Source organism: Eufriesea mexicana, unplaced genomic scaffold (assembly GCF_001483705.2).
Source record: "Eufriesea mexicana isolate 0111107269 unplaced genomic scaffold, ASM148370v2 scaffold1146, whole genome shotgun sequence".
Classification (NCBI taxonomy): domain Eukaryota; kingdom Metazoa; phylum Arthropoda; class Insecta; order Hymenoptera; family Apidae; genus Eufriesea; species Eufriesea mexicana.
Window position 1 is genome coordinate 1,157,518 of NW_016909275.1, and position 26,113 is coordinate 1,183,630.

The 26,113-nt window shown below is 35.9% G+C and overlaps 1 protein-coding gene across 1 annotated transcript in view; it reads right to left on the reverse strand.

Annotated features, from left to right (window-relative positions):
* Positions 1-26,113, reverse strand: part of LOC108547636 (ADAM metallopeptidase with thrombospondin type 1 motif A) — a 238,667-nt gene that overhangs the window by 145,473 nt on the left and 67,081 nt on the right. The window contains exons 3-4 of the mRNA XM_017900234.1: positions 20,198-20,358; positions 18,586-18,711 (exon numbers count right to left, since the gene is read on the reverse strand). Coding sequence (XP_017755723.1) covers positions 18,586-18,711; positions 20,198-20,358 — 287 coding nt within the window. The remainder of the gene's footprint in view (positions 1-18,585; positions 18,712-20,197; positions 20,359-26,113) is intronic.

The following is a 26,113-nucleotide window of genomic DNA, read 5'->3' on the forward strand; positions in this document are numbered from 1 at the left end:
TTTGTCATATCTCGAATGCTATAAATTCGGAAATGCGAAATTAAAAATATAATAGTGATCGTTTAAAATATAAAATATATTGAATATAAAATATTGTTAATTTAGTATTCAATATATTTATAAAAATGGTACTTGTGATAATTGCTGTAAAAATGGCGCGAAACTTGTAACAATTGAAACGGAAATCGAATTTTGTCATATCTCAAATGCTATAAATTCGGAAATGCGAAATTAAAAATATAATAGTGATCGTTTAAAATATAAAATATAAAATATATTGAATATAAAATATTGTTAATTTAATATTCAATATATTTATAAAAATGGTACTTGGGATAATCGATGTAAAAATGGCGCGAAACTTGTACCAATTTAAACGGAAATCGAATTTTGTCACATCTCGAATGCTATAAATTCGGAAATGCGAAATTGAAGATATAATAGTGATCGTTTAAAAAAATTATTCTGAATGGTAATTTAGGAAATTTGAAATTTTGGTTGGCAGCGAAAGTTCGGTGTTCGTAGAAAAGAAATTACTTTTTTATCGCGTCTTTAAAATTTCGAGGTTTTTGAGAAAAACGATGCTGCCTGACTAGCAGAATGTAATAGTTATAAATAGCAAAATGCGATGGTGGTGTTTGGTTTAAAAATGGTGACAGTTTACATTTTTAAGTGTGGATCTACGTTCAATACGGATTGATGGATGTTAAGAGCCTCGAAGTAAAGTGCGAAAGTGAGAGTAATGGCGGTAAGTGGTGATCTTGTGCTCTTTTTTTAAAATCCTTTTTATTTCAGACTCTCGGAAGACAGTATAATATGACACATAACGAGTTCACGCATTTTATTACGTGTTTCGAGCCTCGAATTTAAACCGAAATTAACACGAGAAATGATCCGAAATAAATATCGTAAAGTCCGCTATTATTTTTATATATTATTTATAAAATGGGGAAAATAATTAAGTAACAAAGTTCATACTCGAAAGCAAAAATGCATACTAAGAATTGGTCGAGACTTTTTAAAAGCTTTACGGAATTATAAAAACTTGAAAATTTTTCTAATTATATGCTGTTCGAGTAAAAACATATCCCCAGAAATGATACAATCGATCATTTGTTACTTTCACGAGAAAGACAGAAAATATACTAAATACACGATTATTCCAAAAATATAAAATCCACTATTATTTTATTTCTATAAATTTCAGAAAAATTAGAAAAATTTGATATTCCTTTTGATAGCTATTTTTATTTAAAAAATACCCCTAAAATGGCACAATTAACCATTTGGAACTTCAATAAAATGACATAGAAAATATAACATATACACGATTATTCCAAAACCATAAAATCCACTATTATTTTATTTCATAAAATCACACAAAAATTCTAGAAACTCGATATCCCATTTAAGAATTATTTTAATAAACAAGATACCCCCAAAATGGCACACGTAATCACCTAAAACTTCCATAAAAAGACGCAGAAAATATAACAAATACACGATTATTCCAAAACCATAAAATCCACTATTATTTTATTTCGTAAAATCACACAAAAATGCTAGAAACTCGATATCCCATTTAAGAATTATTTTAATAAACAAGATACCCCTAAAATGGCAGAATTAATCACCCGCAACTTTCACAGCAGAGCCACTGGAAATATAACAAATACACGACTATCCCATTTAAGGCGAATCTTCAGAGACTTTCCAATTTACGAGCATTCCTGTCGCCCGGCACCCAAGCAAAGACAATCGCCGGAGACGACGGCAATACTTTTCCCACGGTTTTCACATTTTCCATCGTTCACAGTTACCTCACCGCGGACAATGTCCGTCCGAGCCGGAACGAAAAGGAACTTTCATAAAATTCCAGCTGGCCCCGCGATTATTTTAAATCACCGCGTTCTTACTTAACATTCAGCGAACTGTCAATAAAAAGAGAGGAAAACGAAACGTGCCAGGCTCGGTTCGCGTCGTCAATCTTTCCTGAAAGTCCACGGCGAACGCGTCTCGTTGACTCGCTGGAAAAACTGAAGATTTAACGCCACGCGAGTATGATTTACGATTACGTCTTTTTCCCTCTGTTCCCGGATTCCTTTCGCTCCACTTTCTTCCCCTTCTTCTTGCATCGCGCCTTTTTACCCGCTTCGACCGGAATTTTTCTCCCGATCTCGTTTGCTCCGAGGAGAAAAAGATATCGCAATTAGTTAGGGATTTTTTTATTCCGCCTGGAACTGGCAGGCGATGACTGGTGTAACGTGGAAGTGAAAGCTCGAGTTTAATGGAAATTCGGCGAAGGAAGAATTTTTATGCGAAAAGCGAGACGCGAGGTAGTGGTGATTTAATAGGTGGAGAAATTAGGAACTTTCGGATAATTGTCTTGTTTATAGGCTCGCAGAATTTATTTCCTCCGCGTGGGCTTCTCACCAAGCTTTTATGGCACTCGTTTCGGATTTCATTTTTCCAAGCGGCAAGGAAAATAAATAAGATAGGTGCCACGATAAGGAAAGACGTGTTTGAAAGATAGGTGACGGGGAATTTGAAAAATTCGATCAAATCTCTTCCAATGTTCGATTTGTTATCTGTAATAATTATTTTTTAGGTCTTTGATACTCGTTTCTTATCTTTATTGCAGAAACTTCAATTGACCTAATATGGACGTTGGAAAATTTAGTATGGCTTTTGCTATTATTCAGTATATGTGCTTTTATTCTGCTTAACCAGTTAACTGTGATTCACGAGTATACTCGTCATGCTGCAGTGACAGGATTTTGTGTCATGACGTGTATACTCGTCAATCACAGCTAAATGATTAAGCAGAATAAAAGTATATATACCGAATTAGAGTGAAAACTATACTGAATTTTCTAACGTCCATATTAGGTCAATTGAAGTTTAAAAATTACAATTTTTACAACAAAAATTACAAAAATTACAATTACAATTTATTATAAAATTTATAAAATTAAAATTACAATTTATTCATGACGAGTATACTCGTCATGGAGAAGTGGCAGGATTTTGAGTCATGACGAATATACTCGTCATGAATAAATTATAGTGACCATTGGCTATTTAAATTGTAATTTTTGTAATTTTCGTTGTAGAAATTGTAATTTTTAAACTTCAATTGATCTAATATGGACGTTGGAAAATTCAGTATGGCTTTTGTTCTAATTCAGTATATATATTTCTAATCTGCTTAACAAGTTAGCTGTGATTGACGAAATTAGAGAATATGTTTTATTTTTCACAAAAATTACAATTAAAAAGTAAAAAAGTAGTGACCATTGGCTATTTAAATTGTAATTTTTGTGAAAAATAAAACACACTCTCAAATTTCAAGATGTTTAGAATATTTTGAGGCCAGGCCGAAATAAAACAAACAAATAAAAAATAAGAATAATTAATGCTAAAAAGGGATTAACCAGTTAGCTGTGATTGACGAGTATACTCGTCATCGCTCGATTTTCGCGTCGCAGCTATCTGGTTAAATAAAAGGAAAAACAAAAAGGAAGGAAACTGTTAAGTCATTTATAGATCCCAGTGATGATAGATGGTAGAAAGGATATCGAATCGAGTGATAATATCAGGATGAAAAATTAATGGAAAAAATGAATTGGAAGAACTAACAGATTAATAGATACGGGAGTGAGAAACGATCCTAAGTACATCTCACCGATCTTATTACTTCCTAGGTGAAAAAATCCCATAACACCTTCCTTATAGTCCTTTATAGCAAAAAGTTCCATCACCATCTTTCTTTCTCCCCTTTCTAACAAGAAGTTCCATCAACATCGTTCTTCTTCAGGTTTCCTGCAAAAAGTTCCATCACCATCTTTCTTCTTTCAACTTCTTTTCCAGTAAACGACAAACTCGATTCTTTCTCGTATCGACAATAAAATCTAATGAAATTTAATATAGTCTTTCCTAACAGAGCCTTATACCTATCTTCTTTCAACTTTCTCAGTTAGAAACAAAGGAAAAACGAAGCTCAAAAATTGATTCATGCTCAATCAATTCTTCTTAATATTGATGAAGAATAAATTGAACGTTCGTACCAAAAAATAACAAAATTTGTTATACCTATTATTGATTAACTAAATTTTCTGTCATTATCTCCGTTCCTTCGATTTTTAAATTTTTCCTCGACAAAGGAAGAAAGAACGAAGCTCAAAAATTTCGTCACACTCAATCAATTCTTCTTTCTACCGATAAAGAATAAATTGGACTTTTGTACCAATAAATAAGAAAATTTCTTATACTTAGGATTTCCTAACAAAATCTTCCATCATCATCTCCTTTCATTCAATTTAAAAATTTTTTTCTCCAGAAACGAAGAAAGAACGAAGATCAAAAAATTTTTCCAATATAACTAATTCTGTCCCCTATTGATAAAGAAGAAATTGAACATTCGTACCATCAAATAACAAAATTTCTTATACCTATTCCTTCCAAACAAAATTCTCTATCATTGTCCCTCTTTCTTCAATTTCCTCTTCGACAAAGAGAGAAAGATCAAAGCTTAAAAATTTTGTCAATTCTTCCTCCTATTAATAAAGAAGAAATTGAGCATTTATATCAACAAATAATAAAATTTTTTAAACCTATACTTCCCTAACAAAATTTTCTATCATTGTTTTCCTTTCTTCAATTTTCTCCTCGACAAACAAACAAAGGACAAAGCTCAAAAATTTTGTCACAGTCAATCAATTCTTCTTTCTACTGATACAGAAGAAACTGAACATTCGTACCAAAAATAACAAAATTTCCTATACCTATCATTTCCAAATAAAATTTTCTGTCATTGTCTCCCTCTCTTCAATTTCCACTTCGACAAACAAAGAAAGCTGGAAGCTGAAAAATTTTGCCACAATCAATCAATTCTTCTTCCTGCTAATAAAGAAGAAATTGAACATTCGTACCAACAAATAACAAAATTTCTTATAGCTATTCTTTCCAAACAAAATTTGCCATCATTGTCTCTCTTCCTTCAATTTCCTCTTCGACAAACAAGGAAAGAACAAAGCTCTAAAGATTTATCACAGACAATCAATTCTTCTTCCTATTAATAAAGAATAAATTGAGCATTTACATCAACAAATAATAAAATTTTTTAAACCTATGCTTCCCTAACAAAATTTTCCATCATTGTCTTCCTTTCTTCAATTTTCTCCTCGACAAGCAAAGAAAGCCCCAAACTCAAAACTTCCTACAACTCCACAACTTATTCTTCCCACCGATAAAGCACGAATCGAACTTTCGTAGGAAGAAATAAAATTCCCTAGACCTATCTCTTCCTACGCAAATCTCGCATCGTCAGCTCGACTCCAGTTCTCGCGCCCCAAGGATGAAACATAGCACGAAAGACAGAGAAATCGGCGACGTGCGTCGGTGCACAAACGTGTGTCGTTGAACCTGAACGGTTCGCGAGGAAGTTCAAATTTCATTCATTAAATTGGCTGGGCCCCCGGCGTCGCGGCGTCGAAAATAGCCGTGTGAAAGAATACGAGATGCTCGTAAAAACACGCTCGTAAAGCTTTTTCTGCCCGTTCCATGGGAATGTGCACGCGCGTGAAATCCAGTGGCGGCAGTCTGTGCAACTTCCACCCAGAAAATCCCCACCGGCCAGCTCTTTTCCTCCCTAGGGCGAGAAGAAGTTCACCGAGGCCTATAAACTCGGCGGAGGGAGCGAGGAAGGACGGGGGAAGGAACAACGTGGCCGGAATTGATTTACACCCCATTAACGAGCCTGCTGACGATCCCCGGCAATTAAACAACAAAGATAACCCTCCGGTTAACTCTGACAGTCTATTTTCGACGGTACTTTATGGGGAAGGTAAAAAAGTTACGGCTCGAGACCCGATCGAGAGCCAGGGTGGAGGTTATCGCCATTATGCACCTGGAACTTTGCTTTCTTCGACATTTCTTTTCCTCTATTGGAAAATTTTATGGATTTCCATAAGCATACTTGAAGAACACGTGGGTGGAATTTTTGGTGTCGAAGTAATTTGATTTTTGGATGACGTTTTTAGGTGTAATTTGTTGTTAAAGTTTTGGGAAAATATAGGGAGTACTTGGGGGTATTTTATGGTTGAGCAATTGCTTAGGATTTTGGAATGTTCTTTTTTAGTCAAGTTTTGGGAAGGTTTGAAGTGTGCATAAGTGCAATTCTTGATACAGGTGCTGGCATTAATTTAGGATTTTTAAGTATGCTCTATAATTAAAATTTTGAGATTGTTTGGAGATTTGGAGATATGAAATATGTATGAGTTGAATTTTTTAATTCGTCATATGTGTAATTTTTACAAATTTTTCAGTATATTTTATTATTACCATTTTTAGGGGATTTAAAATATGTATGAGTGGAATTTTTGATATACTGTGATTAATTTCTTATGTGGGTAATTTTGGTAAAATTTTGGGAAGGTTTGGAGTTTGTATAAATGCAATTCTTGATACAGGTGCTGGCATTAATTCAGGATTTTTAAGTATGTTCTATTATTAAAATTTTGGGGCGATTTGAAATATGTATTTATCAGTGGAATTTTTTAATTCATCATGTATATAATTCTCACAAATTTTTAAATATTTTTTATTACTATCATTTTGAAGCAATTTAAAGTATGTATGAGTGGAATTTTTGATATGCTGTAATTAATTCAGTGTTTATGTGGTCTATCGAATCTCCCTATTATACTGAACATACCTATACTACTTTCTTCTTATTATTAATCTTGTAAAAATTAAGAAAAGTTCTGAATTAATATTTATGTATACACGTATTCCTTAAAAAAATTACATTTAAGAAATTTTCGTAATAATCGTTGCAATTTTCTAGGGTTAATTGCGAATTATAAGTTGAAGCTTCGTACACACGAAACTTAAGTTCCTCCTCGACTTGACTTTTCCAAACAAAGATCAGACAATTCTCGAAATGACGGCAAATAAGCTGTGAGGCTAAACGTTGCAAAGCAAGAAGAAAAACACGAATGTCCGGAAACGATTGCAGAATATAAACATCCAACCACGTGTTACTACTTCCAACTGGTCTTATGGTTTCACTTTTCGACCTTCTTCTTTATTTCGAATAAAGATCATACGGTATTGAGCAATTATCTATACTTTACGACTCCCGCGGTACGATTTTTGCATAGAGAAACAAAGAAAACGTCTCGAGGACGCCAATATCGAATGCAAATATCTACGGTAGTCGAGATACGTGATCGGAAGCATGACAAAAATATTTTGCACGCTCATAAAATTCGCGCGAAGGAAGATCGCAAAGGAGGATTTCGTAATTATAGAATTCGATTTAGGAAGAATCATAAAGGGTTCTTGGAAGAACAAAATTTACTCGAGTAAATGTTAATTTAATAATTGTACATATATCACAGAACATCGTGAAAAATATCTGAAAAATTATTAAAATTACAATTTAGAAATATTTGTTTTTAAATTACATTATACGGAAAATCCTGATTTTCTTTAACAATGTCCTGCGTTTAAAATATACTATATTAAAAGGGAATTGTCAAAAATACTCAAACAATAGTTAAATATCCGGAGAATTAAAAGAAATATATACGTACCTGTTACCAAACAGGTAACAGAAAAATCAGGAAAAGTTGTTTCCCAAGATTAGAATATTTCGTAAAAAAGAATTTTTTATTTAATATACATAAAACTATTGAAAAGATAAACGAGAACACTGCTATAAAATATTCGAAATTGCAAAAGGAACAATAAAATCCAAACTCGTTTCAAAAATACCTTAGAACTAAAAAAATATATATATATAGAAACTTTATGTCGAAGATAAAAGAAAAAAGATATAAAAATTTCGTAAAACTACCCAAAACAAAGCTACAATATAATAATTCGTATACAAAAATCCCTGTTTAATAAACAAAAAATCACAAGAAATACCTAAAAAAGAACACTACCAAGGAAAAAATCGAAAAATTGAAAAAGAAGAAAATCTACATATAGAAACTTTATCTGAAAGATAAAAGGGGAACCATAAAGTTTATTTAAGCATCCCACAACTAAAGTATAACAATTCGTTAAAAAATAAATTGTATTTGATACACAAAAAGTCCCCAAAAATCCTCCAAACAAAAAAAAGAAAATTTATATATAGAAATCGTATGTCGAAGATAAAAGAAGATCAGAAAATTTATTTAAACATCTCACTACTAATCCATAAGAATTCGTTAAAAGAAAAAAAAGAAAATTGTATCTGATACACAAAAAAATCATTACACAACATTAAAAAAAATTGTGGAAAGTGAAAAAGGAGGAAAAAAGAAGAAAAGAGAAACTGCACGTGAGAAGCATAAAAGCGGAAAAGCGAACGTAGCGCGTGGACGGACGCGCGTCCACCTCTGAGAAGTTAAATCAGGCATCGGTCAGGAAAACACAACTGAATGAAACATTCACTGGGAAGCCTCGCCGTGTCCAGGAAACGATTTAAAAACCAGCAGAAACAGCGGTTCTCGGAAACGCGTGCGTTTCTTGCCATGACCTCCGATTCTCGTCCGGCCGCTCGCAGAAGTCGCGCAAGAAGCGGAGGAAAACGCCGCGAGGCCGCGCCGATAAATCAGTCGCGACGCGCGGAAGAATCGGAAAGCTCGTGGCCGGCTGAACGCCAATTAAACTAACATCCTGCTGCGCGATTTTCTGCCCTGTCCCCCGATTCGTTAGCACCGTCACCTAACGCTCGTCACGGTGGACCTTCCCTAACGAGCCTTGCCTCGCTTTCGCCGGTCCACGCTTTTCGTCCCTTCTTTCGTCTGGATCTCGCGATTGCGAAGCGGAACGAGGCGATAATGGAGAGTAACGAGGCGGGAGGGAGGATGGCAAACTGGATTCTTCGTTCGCTTCTTATTTATTCGGGGGTATTTTTGGGTTAGCTTCGTCTTGCGAGCCCCGAGCGCGAGAGATTCGCGTTTCGGGTACAGGTTGATTCAAAATTGGCTGCTAACGGGGAATAGTAGCGGAGGAAAGGATTTCTCCGCTCTCGTCACTTATTTGGAAGAATATTTTTGGATTAGGTTCCGGCTGGAAAGACGAGTACCAGGGAATTAGCGTTTGGGCTACAGGCTGATTCAAAGTTGGTGGTAGCGAAGGCAAGGGGTTCTTCGCTCTCGTCACTTATTTGGAAGAATATTTTTGGATTAGGTTCCGACAGGAAAGACGAGTACCAGGGAATTAGTGTCTAGACTACAGGCTTATTCAAAGTTGGTGGTAGTGGAAAAAGGGGGTTCTTTGTTCTCGTTACTTATTTGAAAAAATATTTTTCGATTAGATTCCGGTTGAAAAGACCAGTACAGTAGAGTTATTGTTTGTGCTACAGGTTGATTCAAAATTGCATGGTAGTGGAGGAATGGGGTTCTTTGTTCTCGTTACTTATTTGAAAAAATATTTTTCGATTAGATTCCGGTTGAAAAGACCAGTACAGTAGAGTTATTGTTTGTGCTACAGGTTGATTCAAAATTGCATGGTAGTGGAGGAATGGGGTTCTTTGTTCTCGTCACTTATTTAGAAGAATATTTTTGGATGAGGTTCCGGCTGAAAAGACGAGTACACTAGAGTTATTGCTTGAGCTACAGGTTGATTCAAAATTGCATGGTAGTGGAGGAATGGGGTTCTTTGCTCTCGTCACTTATTTGGAAGAATATTTTTGGATTAGGTTCCGGCTGAAAAGACAGAAAAGTAGTAGTGTACAGTAGAGTTATTGTTTGAGCTACAGGTTGATTCAAAGTTGGATCGTAGTGGAGAAATGGGGTTCTTTGTACTTGTTACTTATTTGGAAGTATATTTTTGAATTGGGTTCCGATTGGAAAGATATGTGCGAGAGAATTTATATTAATATGTAATACAGGTTGATTCAAAATTGCGTGGTACATAGGTACTGAAAGAAGGGGGTCCTTTATTTACTCGATGTTTATTTATTAAGATATTCCCGGCCAGTTCTAAGTTCAGAGGACGACAACGAGCAAGTTTGGGTTTGGAATATGATACAGGACGATTCAAATTAGACAACAGAAAATGGAGAGAAGAGGATTCTCGTTCGTTCACTCGTTATTTATTCACAGATATTTTTAGCCAGCTCCGAGAAGGAAGCACAATCGAGTTAAGTATAAAGGTCCGTATTTAAAGTATTCTACAGGTTGATTCAAAATAGCGATACGAATAATCCAGAAACAGGGCAGATAATCGAGCGTTTGTTTATATTATGTCCATCAGAGAACATTACTCGTTAACTTTACTTCAGATCGTAGCATAGTATGTTTTTACAGAATTATACAGGTCGTTCCAAATTCCGAGGCAAGTAGTAAACTAATGGACATCGGGGAAATGCAATTTTTATCTTCAACGCAAAACGCTAAATTCAGCGGAATTATACATTTCGAGTATACCAATTATACCGATTATAGGTCAGATTATTAGTATTGGTATTATTAATAGATTATTATATCGACTAAACCATATTTTCAATTATCTATTTCGAGTATATTATATCAAGTTAAACTCGTTAATTTTGCCTAAGAAAGAGACTCGGAAAATTCTATACTATTCTACATTGACGTGCCTTCTCCTGTCCCTCAATTTTGAAGCGGCCTGTAGGAAATATTTTTAATTCCCCGAGTACATTAGATTCGCTGTTTAGATGTGGCTCACTCGCTTCTTTCTTCGGCCACCATTCGCGAATAATAGGCAATTATCGTGTTAGTCGCATTAGGCAGCATAGTAGTAAAGACGGACGAGGTAAGTATACGCCGAAGCGTAGAATTTCATTCATGCCTTTTCTTCAGAACTACGATCACGGCCAGACAAGCTTCAGGAATTCTGCATAGAAATAAGCCAACTCTAAAACTGTGTACCCATCGATACTCTTAATGACAGCACTACGTCTGCCGGTGTAGTTAGGCTCCTGGAAGGACGCTGACGTACCATTACGTCTCTTCTCAGATCAATCCGATACCATTCACCAAGATTACGAGTCAGTACGAATAACGCGGCGAATTTACGTCAATTTCGAAGAAGAGAGACATTAAAAATAGTCGCTACCAACTGCGATACGTGTTTACCGTAACAAAAGTGACGCAATTCGAACGCTATAAATTTTTGCGAAACCGGAGAGAAAAGAATTTCGACTAATTCTGCGTGCAATGGTAAACTGATCGTGGAATTGATTTTATTATAGTCGAAGGTTTATGGAATTTTTCGTTCGAATTAGATACGGAATTTTCAAAGGAAATTTGATTTTCCTTCATTTTTTAGCATACAAATTTATCGTCGGAGTATAAATTGAGCATCGATCGTGATTAAATATGATCGAAGAATTTTCCTTTTTATTTACTAGAAAAACCAAAGAAATTTTCGATTGGATTAGGTATAGGGCAGAGAGAGAATCTGACCAATTTTCTGCAGAAATTAAACAATTTTTTCTTAAAGTAAAAATTAAGTAGTACAGTAATCATAAAATTTAGAATAATAGGTATTTAAACGAATATTTATAAATGCTAGACAAATTAGAGGAGGCAGAAAATTTTTTGAAATCTGTTCGAATGGAACTATATACGCCAATATGTCTCGTCAAATTAATTTCCTCCAAGCTTAACAAAAGAAAAATCGAAGGAAATATTCAATTACTTATTCAAAATTACTTAATCAATAATAAGTATTTATTTAAACGAATATTCATAAATTTTAATGAAGAAAGGCAAAACAATTTTTCGGAACGTAATACTTTTTGAAATTATACTCGAATTGAACCATATATGCCAATATTTCTTGTAAAATTAATTTCCTCCAAGCTTAAAAAAAAAAAAGAAAAGAAAATACCGAAGGAAATATTCAATTACTTATTCAAAAACAAATATTTATTTAAACGAATATTTATTAATGCTAGACAAATTAGAGGAGGCAGAAAATTTTTTGAAATCTGTTCGAATGGAACTATATACGCCAATATGTCTCGTCAAATTAATTTCCTCCAAGCTTAACAAAAGAAAAATCGAAGGAAATATTCAATTACTTATTCAAAATTACTTAATCAATAATAAGTATTTATTTAAACGAATATTCATAAATTTTAATGAAGAAAGGCAAAACAATTTTTCGGAACGTAATACTTTTTGAAATTATACTCGAATTGAACCATATATGCCAATATTTCTTGTAAAATTAATTTCCTCCAAGCTTAAAAAAAAAAAAGAAAAGAAAATACCGAAGGAAATATTCAATTACTTATTCAAAAACAAATATTTATTTAAACGAATATTTATTAATGCTAGACAAATTAAAGAAGGCAGAAAATTTGTTGAAATCATGCTCGAATGGAACTATGAATGACAATATTTCTCGTCAAATTAAATTTTACCGAGCTTAAAAAAATAAATACAGAAGGAAACATTCAATTAGAAAATTTCAAATTCTCCCCCCTCCACCCCAAAAAATTTGCAGTCACAAAATATCAGAAAATATCGGGCTTTGACCACGAAACATGTCTCTATTGATAAACGATTTTCACACGTGTCTCTGATTATTCCAAACGACACGTCCAGTCAAATATTGACTGTCAAGTCAAAATCGACTGCGCGCCTCGAAAACGCGCGATTTAATGAAGCGTATTTTTTCGTTTCGGAAGCGTCACCTCCGTGAGGCGAGTGTTTAAAAAGAAACCGTAAATCTCGGATCCTAGAACGCGCGAATAACACAAATATCGTCTGCGTCCGCCGGCCTTCGGTTATTATTTTCCTTCCGCGGAAACTCGCCGCTGCGAGACCGTGTTCGAGGAATTGCATCTATCAGACATCCACGTGTAATCAAACATCGTGTTTTTCGTGTTTGTCACGAGTCTGCGTTTTGCTCGTGTCTGGTCATGGTGTGGAGAAATTCGGGAGAAGATGAGGACGTCGAGGAGACCTCGAGTCATCAGGAGCGGAGATTTTGAGGCTGTTCGAGAGGAATTCGAAAGTATTTTTCGTTTGTTAAAAATCTGTAAGAGTCTATTGGAGTCGTTGAGACGGAGTGGATAGGCTTGAGTAATTAGAAATTAAGTGTTTGTTTGGGCTCTTGGAGTCGGAGATGCGGTATTTGGAAGTGTAAGTAGTGAGACTCGCGATTTAATCAGACACGCTAATGCCTAGGTACAGTAACGAGTATAAGTGCTGTGATGGAAGTTAAAATTGATTAATTAAGATTGATTTGGGAAACTGTAAAGTGTCTGATATTTTTGGTAATGATTTTGGAAGATGGTGATAAAAATTTGAAAGTATTTTGGAAATAAAATTCAACATATTTTTGGTATAATTTGATTTTATTTTGTAGCGGGAATTTATAAAGGTTTCGAATTTAGAAAATATTATTCAATTATAGAAAAATATACGTAAACTTTAAAATATCGATTGTCAAACTCGATAAATTTTAATTTCAAATTTTGTACTTCTTAAAACATTAATACGTGAAGAAATATAATCTGGAAAAATTTTTGTCGACAATCAAATCACAAATTCGTCAATTTTTATCGATTTCATTAATATTGATTTCAATATTAATTCAATATTTATTCTAACTCTAATTCTACCTAGAAATGACAAAACATTGGTCACTAAAATTGGGTAATATTTAAAATTAAAAAGAAATCCTATTTACTAAAATGAATAAAAAAATTCTTAATCTTTCTCAATTTTAATATTAATTCTACATTAACTCCAACTCCAACTTCACATAAAAATTACTAAATATTGACTATTAACATTATCTAATATTTAATATTCAAAGAAATTTCAATCCATCAGAATGAATAAAAAATAGAAGCAACAATACTCTTTAATGTTTCGCCATTTTAATATTAATTCCATATAAATTCTAACTTCAATTTCACCTAAAAATTACCAAATATTAGCTATTAATATTATCTAATATTTAAAATTCAAAGAAATTTCAATCCATCAGAATGAATAAAAGAATAAACACCAATATTTCTTAATCTTTCTGAATTTTAATATTAATTCTATATCAACTCCAACTCTAACTTCACCTAAAAATTGCCGAACACTGATCATTGTTGAAGCAACTGAATGAGAAAAGAAATCTCTAAATCCTAACGATATGTGGTGAGAAGGACGATCCCTTCTTCTCCTTTTTATCTTTTGTCTTCTATTTTTTGGAGAACCCTATGACCTGGGCTACCCTGAACAGGCAGGCCAGTTTTGACTGTACGCCTCTTCAGTAAACATATAAATTCTTCCATCATTCCACAGGATACGTCCTTTTTGTAATCCAACCCCTCAACGACTATAAACAATGTCCAACATTTAAAATACAACAAATTTCAATCCACCAAAATGAACAGAAAAATAAATAAAAATCCTATTTCCGAATCCTCAACGTCTCCACTGAAATTTGCAGACCAGTACCAATCAGTTCAATCAACCGAACCTTCAATCTCATCAATTCAGATCCATCACCCAAGTATTTCAAGCGATTCGAAGAAGGTCTCCCAAATTCCAAGTGTCGAAAAAAGAGCGCGTCCTCGGACTGTGACGAGACAATTCGATACGACGAGAAATCGATTGGCAAGGTGCTTCGAGATCCACTGCCGAACTCGGTCGAGAGGTGCACGGCGCCACTTGGCCACGCGTTTGCCAAGATAATCCGGAAACTCGTTCTAGCGTTACCGTGGCACATGTCCAATCTGGATCGTGCGTGATCTAGCCCCGTGTTAGCTGTGAAATGCACCCAGAATGCGGTCGTGAAAGCACGTACCAGTGTCCACTACCATGAACAAGCAGTCACCTGGCAGTCTTATTACGAATGAAACCTCGTCCACTGAATTATAATCCATTTCGAGCTGTCACTATACTTTTCACGACACCCTCTCTCGCTTCTTCCATTGTTAGCTCTCCTTTGTTCGAGTGTACCTCTTTCAGTCGATCACTTGACTTACTGTCAATCCGCTATGAGCGGTCTTGAGAGGCTATTAATCTTCCACGAGTGTTCTCGACTTGTTATTAACGCTATCTAAGCGCACTTAGGTTATTAACTCTCTATAATTAAATCTGCAGAAGCCAGACCGGTAGCAGATAGCTATCGGTGGCGTTTAGCCGTGAAGATAGGATCAAAACTGAAACAGAACCAAAATTTAATTCGGAGCTATGAGTCAACGGCACCACTCGAGGATTAAGTAGCTGAAAAATGTCAAACATCTTCTTCCTTCGACCTATCTGATCAAGGCTGGCAGCCAAATTTCTGCCAACGATATTAATCAAATGCTTCCACCCACCGATTACCATCTACCAACTTCTAAATCGCTAGTAAGACACAATTTTAGACATAGACTCTGAGTCAGCCTTAGTCAGACAGAGCACCAGAGATAGCCTCGGTGTAGTCCGACAGACGCAAGCACTGACCGTGCCCAACCCAATCCGACTCTGATAATCGGGCAACAATCAGTGCTTTCCACGCCAAGTACCGAGAAGCAGAAAATTAATTGCGTCCGTTCACGATAAACGATCCAACCTTCGAAATTCGGTCTACTAAATCAACTGACCCTCTCCACGCGAGCTGAACTCCGCTATCAATTACCCGGACAGGTTAACCCGATAAATCGTTAATATCAGTCAGAAACCCTTTCCAAGCGCCAGAATGCCCGATTACACGGTCCGATAATAATCGATAGTCGTTCTAGACAAGGCTTGGGTACGATCAATAGCCCGGATAATAGACGCTCAGATAACCAACTCCTCGCTAGGCTTATCTGACCTAGGAGAGATTTGGTATTTCATTAGACTAGGCTAACGTGGAATCCACTAGCGATAGGCTGTTTGGGCGTGTAATATCTCTACTTTTTTCTGGGATAATCGTCAGTCCAAGTGATGATGGGTGAGGATTCGAAGCTGTTGGAGAGTTCTAATCTCCCGCTCTTGTGTATTAGACGCTTCTAGCGACATCTGTTATTTCCTATATCGAAATAAAACTAACGGTTGAGGACACTACTTTCCAAGCAACTGTAAAGTAAGCACGTGCTGTTATCGTGAGTGTCCACCCCTAGAAACCCTATTTTATGTCAAAAGCCGTTCGTCGATTGGGCTATCAGGAGAACATTACTATTTTGTTAGACTTTAGTTGGACTCGCAGGGTGTCAGTTAATTTGCGTGTACCTAGATGCAACTTCTTCCTAAATTATCATAAGACGAGTTAGAGATTAGCGAAGATTCCAGGATTTTTATGAATTAGATCACCTGGAGAACTCGATATTTTATCAGATTATCGTTGCAATCGAATGATATCAGTCACTCTAGACACACGATAGATGTTCTTCGAATAATCGTGACACAAAATGGACACAGACAAGGTCTTAATAGCTTCCATGAATTAGACTGTAGCAACGTTCACACCCTCATTGCTGGATAGAAAACGAAGGTTCGAGGTTTCTCGCAAGTCCAGGGTGAATCCTGGACTCCCATAAATACAAATTCCTATGCTTCCTAAGTATCCCCTGTCTAAGGCCTGCTAGAAAGACTCACTGACGAGTTCTCTAACAGGCCCAGGACGAAACGCATTCATTCCTTGCGTTCTTCTACCTGCTACCTGTCATAGCAAAGATGGCTATCAAGATACCAATTGGCAGCACGTAGGAACTACAAGATGACAGAATCGTCATAACTACCACAAGACATCTAAGTAAAGAACCAAAGGACTAATCCAATAGACTGTCATCGAAATCAGGTGGTACTAGGCACTTTGGAGAGTACACCAGGTACAATAGATGCACTTTATTTTAGAACAGTCGTGAAACAAAATGGACATTGACAAGGATTTGGACGTTTACGTTGATAAAGCTATTCGAAGAACTCGAGGATTGATACGTAACTGTCATAAACGTATCAAAGGAGAGTGAGTGACATTGGTCAGGTCAGATGGAGAGCAGACTTTATACGAAATAATCACGAGATGAGATGGTAATGACGAAAATTCGGAGGTACTCGTCAATAATATTGTTCGAAGAACTCATTGGCTGATATTTAGTTAGACTTTCGCCGGAATCGAGTGGCGTCAGCCGGTTCGGACATACAACAGACTTCTTCCATTACGGAATAATGGCAACTCGAAATGGTCATGGATGGGAGTTCGAGGGCGTTCATCGATAAGACTATCTGGAGAAGTCGTGGAAAACGTGTGTTGTCAGAGGCGAAAATACCTGTTTCACGAAATGGCTTTGTACACGCCTTTCCACGAGCTGGCCGACGAGGAACGCGCTAGGCATTTTCGCAACTCCGTGTTTTTCTTTTTCCCTTTCCTGCTAACGCGATTTCCAAGTGGAATTCGCAGAGGAAGAAGAGAGGTCACTTGGACGATGACTTCTAACCGGGATGCAGAGGTGTATTTTTAGACGACGAACATGCGTGTAACGTTTTGACGCCTGGATGCTATTGAAATTTGACAGCGTTCAGAGAAAAATGGATTTTTAAATAATTAGGTCTTTCAACCATTCCTTTCCATGACTTTGGGTACCTCTAACTTGAGAAGTACATTTACGATAGTCTTTTATAAATAATTTCTTTGTAGGACGAACATGTGTGTAACGTTTTGACACCTGGATGCTATTGAAATTTGACAACGTCTAGAGAAAAATGGATTTTTAAATAATCAAGTCTTTTAACCATTCCTTTCCATGACTCTGGCTACCTCTAACTTGAGAAATACTTTCACAATAGTCTTTTATAAATAAATTTTTCCAACCATAAACATATGTGTAACGTTTTGACACGTGGATGCTATTGAAATTTGACAGCATCCAGAGAAAAATGGATTTCTAAATAATTAGGTCCTTTCATCGTTCCTTTCCATGACTATGGCTACCTCTAACTTGAGAAGTACATTTGTGATAGTCTTTCAATAAATTATTTCTTCGAACCGAGACCTGTTTTACCTAATTTTTTACTATTGCTTTTAGATAATAATTTTAATTAATTTTCTTCGAATGCAATATCCTTTTTATATGTATAATACCTATTTCGAGATACTGTAATATGAGCCATTTTCAATTGCCAAATGTATTAATCTAGCAAACTAGGAAGTAGAAATTTGTTTCAGTTCTAGAATTCGAGGATGAATTTTTCATAGTACACGTGTCTCGAAATTTATTATACTATACTAGAGCAAAGGTATCGTTAACTAATTTCGGAAATTAGATATTTTCGAAAAATATGCAAAGGAATATTCCAAGAAAATGCGGGAGAAATCAGGAATCATGTAATGTCATCCTCGAAGTTAAGTATTAATAGAAAGCTTTGACTGCAAAAATTTTTAAAAATTCGAAAGATATTAAAATATAGGCCGATATAATTGAGACGTGTATCACTTTCTTTCAGTCTATCGATAAAATAGGTAGATCTGTTATAACATTTGGCAAATTGAAAGGCACAGTCGTCGATCTTTAAATTAGATGCTCGAAAGACAAATATTAGTTGGTCTGTAAATGCTCGCAGTAATTCTTCTTATAACAAACAGAAAGTAAGGAGAGATTAAGGTAATCATCGTAAAGATAATAGTCTGACTCACCATTCCGTGGCAAAGACTGACAGTGACAGCTGAGTACGGATCACCGTCTACGGTCCCGCTGTAGAAACAACCAAGTTCATGGCCCGGATATTCCCTTCTGGTTGTGTCCTCACCCATGTGAGTAATCTAAATAAACAGAAATAAAAGGTCACGGGACGCTTGATTAGGCAAGTAAATCGTTGCAATAACAACCGCAAATAATATCAATGGTATTATAACTACGTCTGCACTTTCAATGCAAATACATAGAATTTTTCGCGCGTTAGAAAAAATAAACTGTAATATAAAATGCACGGTTACTTGAAAACAAACAAGCTTGTAAAAGCTTCCAAGCAAACGAATTCCAACATTATACAATCATGTTTCCCGATATTTACCTTTAGCTTTATTCCTTCTTTCAAAGGAGATATATAAATATATATATGGATTTTATAATTACTAAAATTGAAATTTTTAATTTTTTGCAAAATTTTTATATTCGATATGTGCTAATAGAAATAAATAACAGAATTTTCATAGAAATTTTGGAATCACTCTGCAAAGCCCACAACTGCAAAGTTAATACCAACGAATTCTAATATTACTAAAATAGAAATTTTGCAAAATTTTTATATTCGATACATGCTAATAGAAATAGATAATAGAATTTTCGTACAAATTTTGGGATTACTCTGCAGATTCCACAACTATAAAATTAATACAAACGAATTCCAATATTATACAATTTCTCGATATTTATCTTCAGCTCTATTCTTCTTTCAAAGGAGATATACTGCATTTCAAAATGACTAAAACTGAAACTTTTGCAAAATTTTTATATTCGATATATGCTGATAGAAATAAATAAAATTTTTGTAGAAATTTTAGGGTCACACCGCAGAGTCCACAACCGCAAATTTCTATATACATATTTATTACAATACTAATAAAATTTAATAAATTTGGAATTACTCTATAAAACTCGGAATAATAAAATAAATAAATAAATATCGAAAAATTTTGTCAGAAATTTCGGGAACCAATTTTATATCCCAAATTTCACAGCGCAATGTTATTTCGATATTACTTATTATTATTTTTATTTTTATTTTGATGAATATTTTGATAATACCATCAATACCACCACAATCAAATTTTCCTTGAACAAAAATTCCAGTTCGAAATCCCTCGAGGATTTTCTTCATACCTCATGGAAGTTTGTTTGCTCGATAATCCAAGCGTATCTGTTTGTTTCTGAATACCTGATCCGGCAAGAAAACTCTGGCTCAACGATACCGCGATCATTTTGTACTTATTTTCGACAATTTAACGACCAGGTACCTAATACCGCCGATAAATAATTCAAGGATGATACACTGGAGGCGGCTTTTAACGCCTCGTCTATCGCGACGCGCGTAAGGAAAATTATGCAAGCTCGGGCGCGGAAGCATCCGCGATAATATCGCGTGCATTAGCATAGTAATAACGCGTCGGACAAGATAATTTTTCCGATAATCGTAACAGGATTAGCGGCGAGGCGAGAGGATCGAATTGCCATCCTCGTGTCGGCGGTTCGATAAATTAACTCGTAAAACGCGTGGTAAATTGATTGGAAAAGGACGTGGTTGTCTACCTTGATGTTCCGCGACACGAAGCTGGCGTCGTGGGCTAAACGTAAGCGAAACCGTCTTCCAAACGCGGTGAACTCGTACTGGGGATGAGGGTCCCAGACCTCCGCATTCGCGTGCCGGAAGTGGCCGCTGTGGTGCCTCTTGGCCATCGAATATTTGTCCGCTGAAACCAAATTTCCTGTCATTAACCCTTTGCAGTCGAGAGGCGTCCTTCAGTCGCCATTTGATCAAATTTCGAAGCTCGATATTAATTAATATATCAAGTTTAACCCTTTGCACTAGAGAGGTGAGCTTCAGTCACCATTTCATAAAATTTCGAAGATCGATATTAATTAATATATCAAATTCAATGTAATGTAACAATGTGCAAGGTATCGAAATCAAATAATTCTATAATTTTATTATTATACAATTCTTTATTTACTGCTCAAAAAACTATCGTCAGCTTTTCAGTAGAGAATCTTTGAATTTCTACTCTTCTCTAGCCAAAAGGGTTAAAATAATGTAATAGTATACGGGGTGTCGAAATTGAATAATTCTACGTGTCAATTATTATACGATTTCTTATTTACTACTCGAAAAATATCATCAGCCTTATGGCAGAAAATTTTTCAACAGGTACTTCGTTCTTTAGCCAAACAATCCTCGAGTGCAAAGGGTTAATGATCTCATTTTTCTTATTGTAAATAATGAAGAGGAATGTGGAATTTCTTCTTTACATGTTTTTATTAAATATGGACCTGTATGTAGATAAATTTAAACGTATATAATATCTTATTTTATTATTATGTCATAATTTATTTTGTTATACGTGCACCAGAGTACGCTCGTCCTGTTAATAAATAAATGAATGGGTGGATAAAGGAATAAACGAGTAAAGAAATAAATAAACGTAGACATTTTCACCATAGTCTCTCGAATACTAATAATTATAGTCAGCGTCCATACTACTTATGCTACAGCATGCACGCGTTGAACACGCGGCGCATACCTGAAATACGAGGTTCGTGCTAGTTGGTAACTAGTTCATTTGTTGCTGGTAATCGTTGACAGTCGCGCGAAGTTGGCAAAGCGAGGGACCAGTGCGTGACAAAACGCGCGTGTCGCGTTTAAAACGCCGCTTTACGACCATTTTCCACCAGCCACGCTGGCTATCTTGTTCCTCAGCCCTCGGCAAACGTGTTTTACGGTAAAGGCTACTGTTTCATTAACTGTACCCCGTTCGCGTGACTATTAATTTTCCTCGATTATTCTTTCTCCCCTGGACGAAAATAAATCACCGGTACACTCCGTGCTAGGCGTCTGTTTTTGACGCTCAGACGTCGAATGACGAGGATCTCTGCTGGCAGAGATAACTCACATAGGGATTTTTGGTGAACAGACGTGTAACTAGGATTTAACCGCGAAATTTGAAAACCGGGGAATTGGACGAGAATTCAAAAAAAATTTGTAACGATTGGTCGGTGATTTATTGAAATAACATGAGTAAAAATTGGGAATAGATATGTATAGTGACGTATAGTGTGCATTAGCATAAGTATTAGCAATGGTAGGACGTTCAAGAATTATTATCTTAATAGTAGTTAGGTTATGAAGTATCTGTATGGTGAATGTTAAAATGGCTATATTATAAATTATGTATAACGAATAATTATTGCAAATTCTAATTTTATTTAGACTTCTTGGACTTCCCTATTTCGACAGAAATATTTTAAGTAGTGTTTATATTGTATAAATACAAAAATCTATGACAAAATTTCAAGTGTTGGGTATTAAAAATCCAAAATTTCACACTCGTGAGACCCTAGAACTTAAAATTTCGAGAATTCCAAATGTTAGATTCGAAAGGACTTTGAATTTTTTACTCCAAAAATTCGAAGTCATTTGCACGGGGATTCCCCAATATCGAACATAACAAAAATTTCGAAATTCGACAGAATTTCAAGTTGAAGAATCGTCTCCAAGCCGTGACGGAGTTGCACTTAATCATTTACCGATAATCCCCACCGATCGTCGCATTCCACACGAGCCCAGTAAATACGAGCAGGGGTGCGACTGCATATATCCTCGACCAAGCGAATCTTCTCGAAAGGCGAGCGCATTGCAGGCCGATTTACGCTTCCGAGAAGCGTACTCGCAGATCGATGCGAAACGATCGCGTCCTTTATAAATAATCTGGTTCCGGTCGCGTCGTCTGCTTTTTATCTGCGCATGCGCGGTCGCGTACACACGGCCGCGCATGCGCGCCGCCTCGTCTCGCACAATCGAGAGCTTAACGAGGCGAACGTGATCCTGATAAAGGTGGTATACGCTCGCCACGCCGATACGCTTCGTGGATCACGCGTGCACGTTCCATCGTTGGAACGCAGCCGAACGCATCGCGGCCTAATTGCGCTAATTCGAGTCGCGCGCCTCCTATGGGGATCGATGATCCCGCGAGAGATCGCGATGGCATCGATCAAAGAAGAGGTTATGATCGCTCGGCATGGACGAACGTTTCCTGGTTCCACTGTTCGCTGAATCGAGTAGAAACGAGACCGTGTCAGGCGATGGCAATTAATGAGATCGGTACTGAAGCTGATTTGATTGATAGAAAAGGTTAGGTCCATTTGGGTACACTGTTTGGACTATTCGAGTTGGATCTCGGGATGTGGTTAGAATGAAGCGTTTTCTGACGAATTTGGCGAATGTTATCGATTTGTAGATCCATGCGATTGTTAGGTTAGGAATTATTAGGTATGATAGGTTTGTTGGGAGAAGGTAACAGATGATGGTTATAGTAGATGCATTTCCTGACGAGTAGATTTATGGACTATTAGAGTTACTGGGCTATAAATTGTGCAAAATTTGGGTTATTAAGAACGAAATGTTTGTCGAACAAACATAATAGATAATGGTTATAACGAATGCGTTTCCTGATATATTAACTTTCCACGAAATGAGTTTGTAAATTAATTAAATTTCTGAGCTCAAAGCGGATAAATTGTTATTAATATTTAATAATCATTATAAGGAGGAAAATTTGGCAAACATTTGAAGTTTTATACGTATTTTGTTACACAGATCATGTACTTCTACATTATGTAAACAAATGCACAAATTGCATGAACAAATAAAGTTTTGCAATGGACTGTCTCTATTTAAGTGGAATCTTGGAAAATAATTGAGAAGATCAACTTAGGCTATGCATATAATAGGTGTGCTTTCTGAAGAAGAATCTCTAGGAATTGTTAGAATTATTAGATTACAAATTGGACACGATTGTAAATTCTTAAGAACGAATTAGCATAATCAGTCATGCTTACAATGCATATTCCTATACCCTATTACTCAGAGAAATTAATGCACTTTGCACGACTGATCTCGCAATCCGTGAATTCTAAGGAATTAAATTGTTCTGACGTGTATTCGCTACTTCGTCGAAGAATGCATGCAGTATAAAGCGCAACCTAAGTCGAATTATTGCTGTTCGTATGACGTTTCGCTACCATATAGCAGAATTGTATGAGTTATGGCAGAGGCTTAGCCTACTTGGCCAGAGAGGCTGTTTGCGAGGAGCAACATAGATGTTCAAGGATAGTTAGAGGCTTAGAAGTATATTTGGAGGATGTACGAGGGAGTTTGAAGGTAGCAAACAACCTGATCGTGTTTTCTTTCGAGAATAAAAACACTATTGCCAGTGTAGCATGTAGCTAGGAGTAGCTCTAGCTGAGAAGGCCAGGATTCCGGTCAATAACGCGAATAACTCGACAAAAGTGTGTCAGAGAACTTCGTAAAAGTCCAAATAGGAATCTCAGGTTCGTAATAAACCTAATATTGGAATTACACGTTGCTTTGATCTAACGTCTAACGGTAAGGTAGAAGACCCAATCTTGCCACTGGCTAGCTCTTCATGACAATTAGGTTCTTGGTTGGACTGATACGCCAATTGGTACAAAGAGAAAAGGACCTGTCTCGCCAGTAGCTAACTCTTTGTAAGGATTAGACCCCTAGACTGATATCTCAACCGATGGAGAAGTAGGAGACTCAAGCTGATAGGCTAACTTTACATGACAAGTAGGTTCTATGCCAATCCAACATTCAACAGCACCAATGCATCAATCGGTCATGTTAAGCAGCAACAGCTGCCAAAATGACACTGTCAAAGTGGCCAACTTAGGGTCACCTTTCGCAACTGGTTTTCAGTGTCTACTGCTTGCGAAAAAATTCGCGGAAATGCAAACTTCTTCGTTCATTAATATTTATTATCAATAAAGAAATCACCGAGGTCTATTTAATATCTCGAATTTTTAAAAAGATTTTAATATTTCTTCAATTACAGTCGGTAATATTAAGTAACGAAAGACTCGCGACAGCGTTTTAATTTCCTTTAAGTACCGGGTGTCCCAAAATTTATGCAAATAATCTATCTAAGCTATCTAATATCACGAATTTTTAAAAAGATATTAATAATTCCTCAATTATTATTCGATAATACTCAGTAACGAAAGAATCACGACAGCGTCCTAATTTTCTTTAAGTATAGGGTGTCCCAAAATTTATGCAAATAATCTATCTAAGCTATCTAATATCACGAATTTTTAAAAAGATATTAATAATTCCTCAATTATTATTCGATAATACTCAGTAACGAAAGAATCACGACAGCGTCCTAATTTTCTTTAAATATAGGGTGTCCCAAAATTTATGCAAATAATCTATCTAATCTATCTAATATCTCGAATTTTTAAAAAGATTTTAATAATTCTTCAATTATATTCGGTAATACTTGGTAACGAAAGAATCACAACAGTGTTCTAATTTTCCCTAAATATTGGGTGTTCCAAAATTCACGTAAGAAGTAATTTTAACAGAAAACATAGGTCTTTAATTAAAAATTGGAAATATTGCTCAACAACGAAGAAATTTTGTTCGTTTGTGTAGAGGCCATTTTTAATAACCCTGAACTGTCACCTGTCACGCTATATTTTTGTTTCGTTGGCAGCACTTTATCGCAAAAATGGCGCGTAATTGAAAATCTTGCGTGAATTATGTAACACCCTATATTATGACTGAAATTAATTTTTTCAGAATCCAAAGTACTTGTATATTCTACCAAGTACCAAAATTGGACGAACACGGTTATTTCCTACAGTCAGTACACGTGTACCTGACCTAGGTACACGCGATGTTGATTTTCATTAATTTTCCACGGCTTACCCGAATTTTCCAAAAACACGATTGCCGACGTGTAAAGGACACTGGTAATTTTCCCGAATCACCCAGAAACACGATCCTCTAACTGTTTCGGGTAGCATGTTAAGCAGCATCATCATCCAAATGACACCTCGCAATTACTCGGCGTCGCGAGTGGCGCGAGTGAATGCCGGAATGGCAAATGCCACTTATTTATTGACAATCATCGTAACGGTGTACCGCACGCAATCCGTGGAAAGCGTTACATAATTTCGTCGGCCGAAACTTCCGGGTTTAGATCGTATCTCCGTTTAGAGAAAATTTATTCCGACGTTTGACCTGCATTTCAAACGGGTACGTCCTATGTACTACGATCACCGATACCGTGGAAGCCTTGAAAACGCGTTGTGTAATTCTTTCTCCAAAATTTCACGTGTTTACATATGGAGGCAGCATAGTTTCTGCGATCCGATGATGTGGTCGGCTTATGGCCTTTGGAATTTGTAACTGAATCTCGAGACGTGAGTATGTACCTGTTTGTACATATTTACATCGAACTACAGTGAACTCGTGATACTTGGAATTCCGAATTATTAAAGTTTATAATATAGGGTGTCCCAAAATTTATGCAAATAATCTATCTAATCTATCTAATATCTCGAATTTTTAAAAAGATTTTAATAATTCTTCAATTATATTCGGTAATACTTGGTAACGAAAGAATCACAACAGTGTTCTAATTT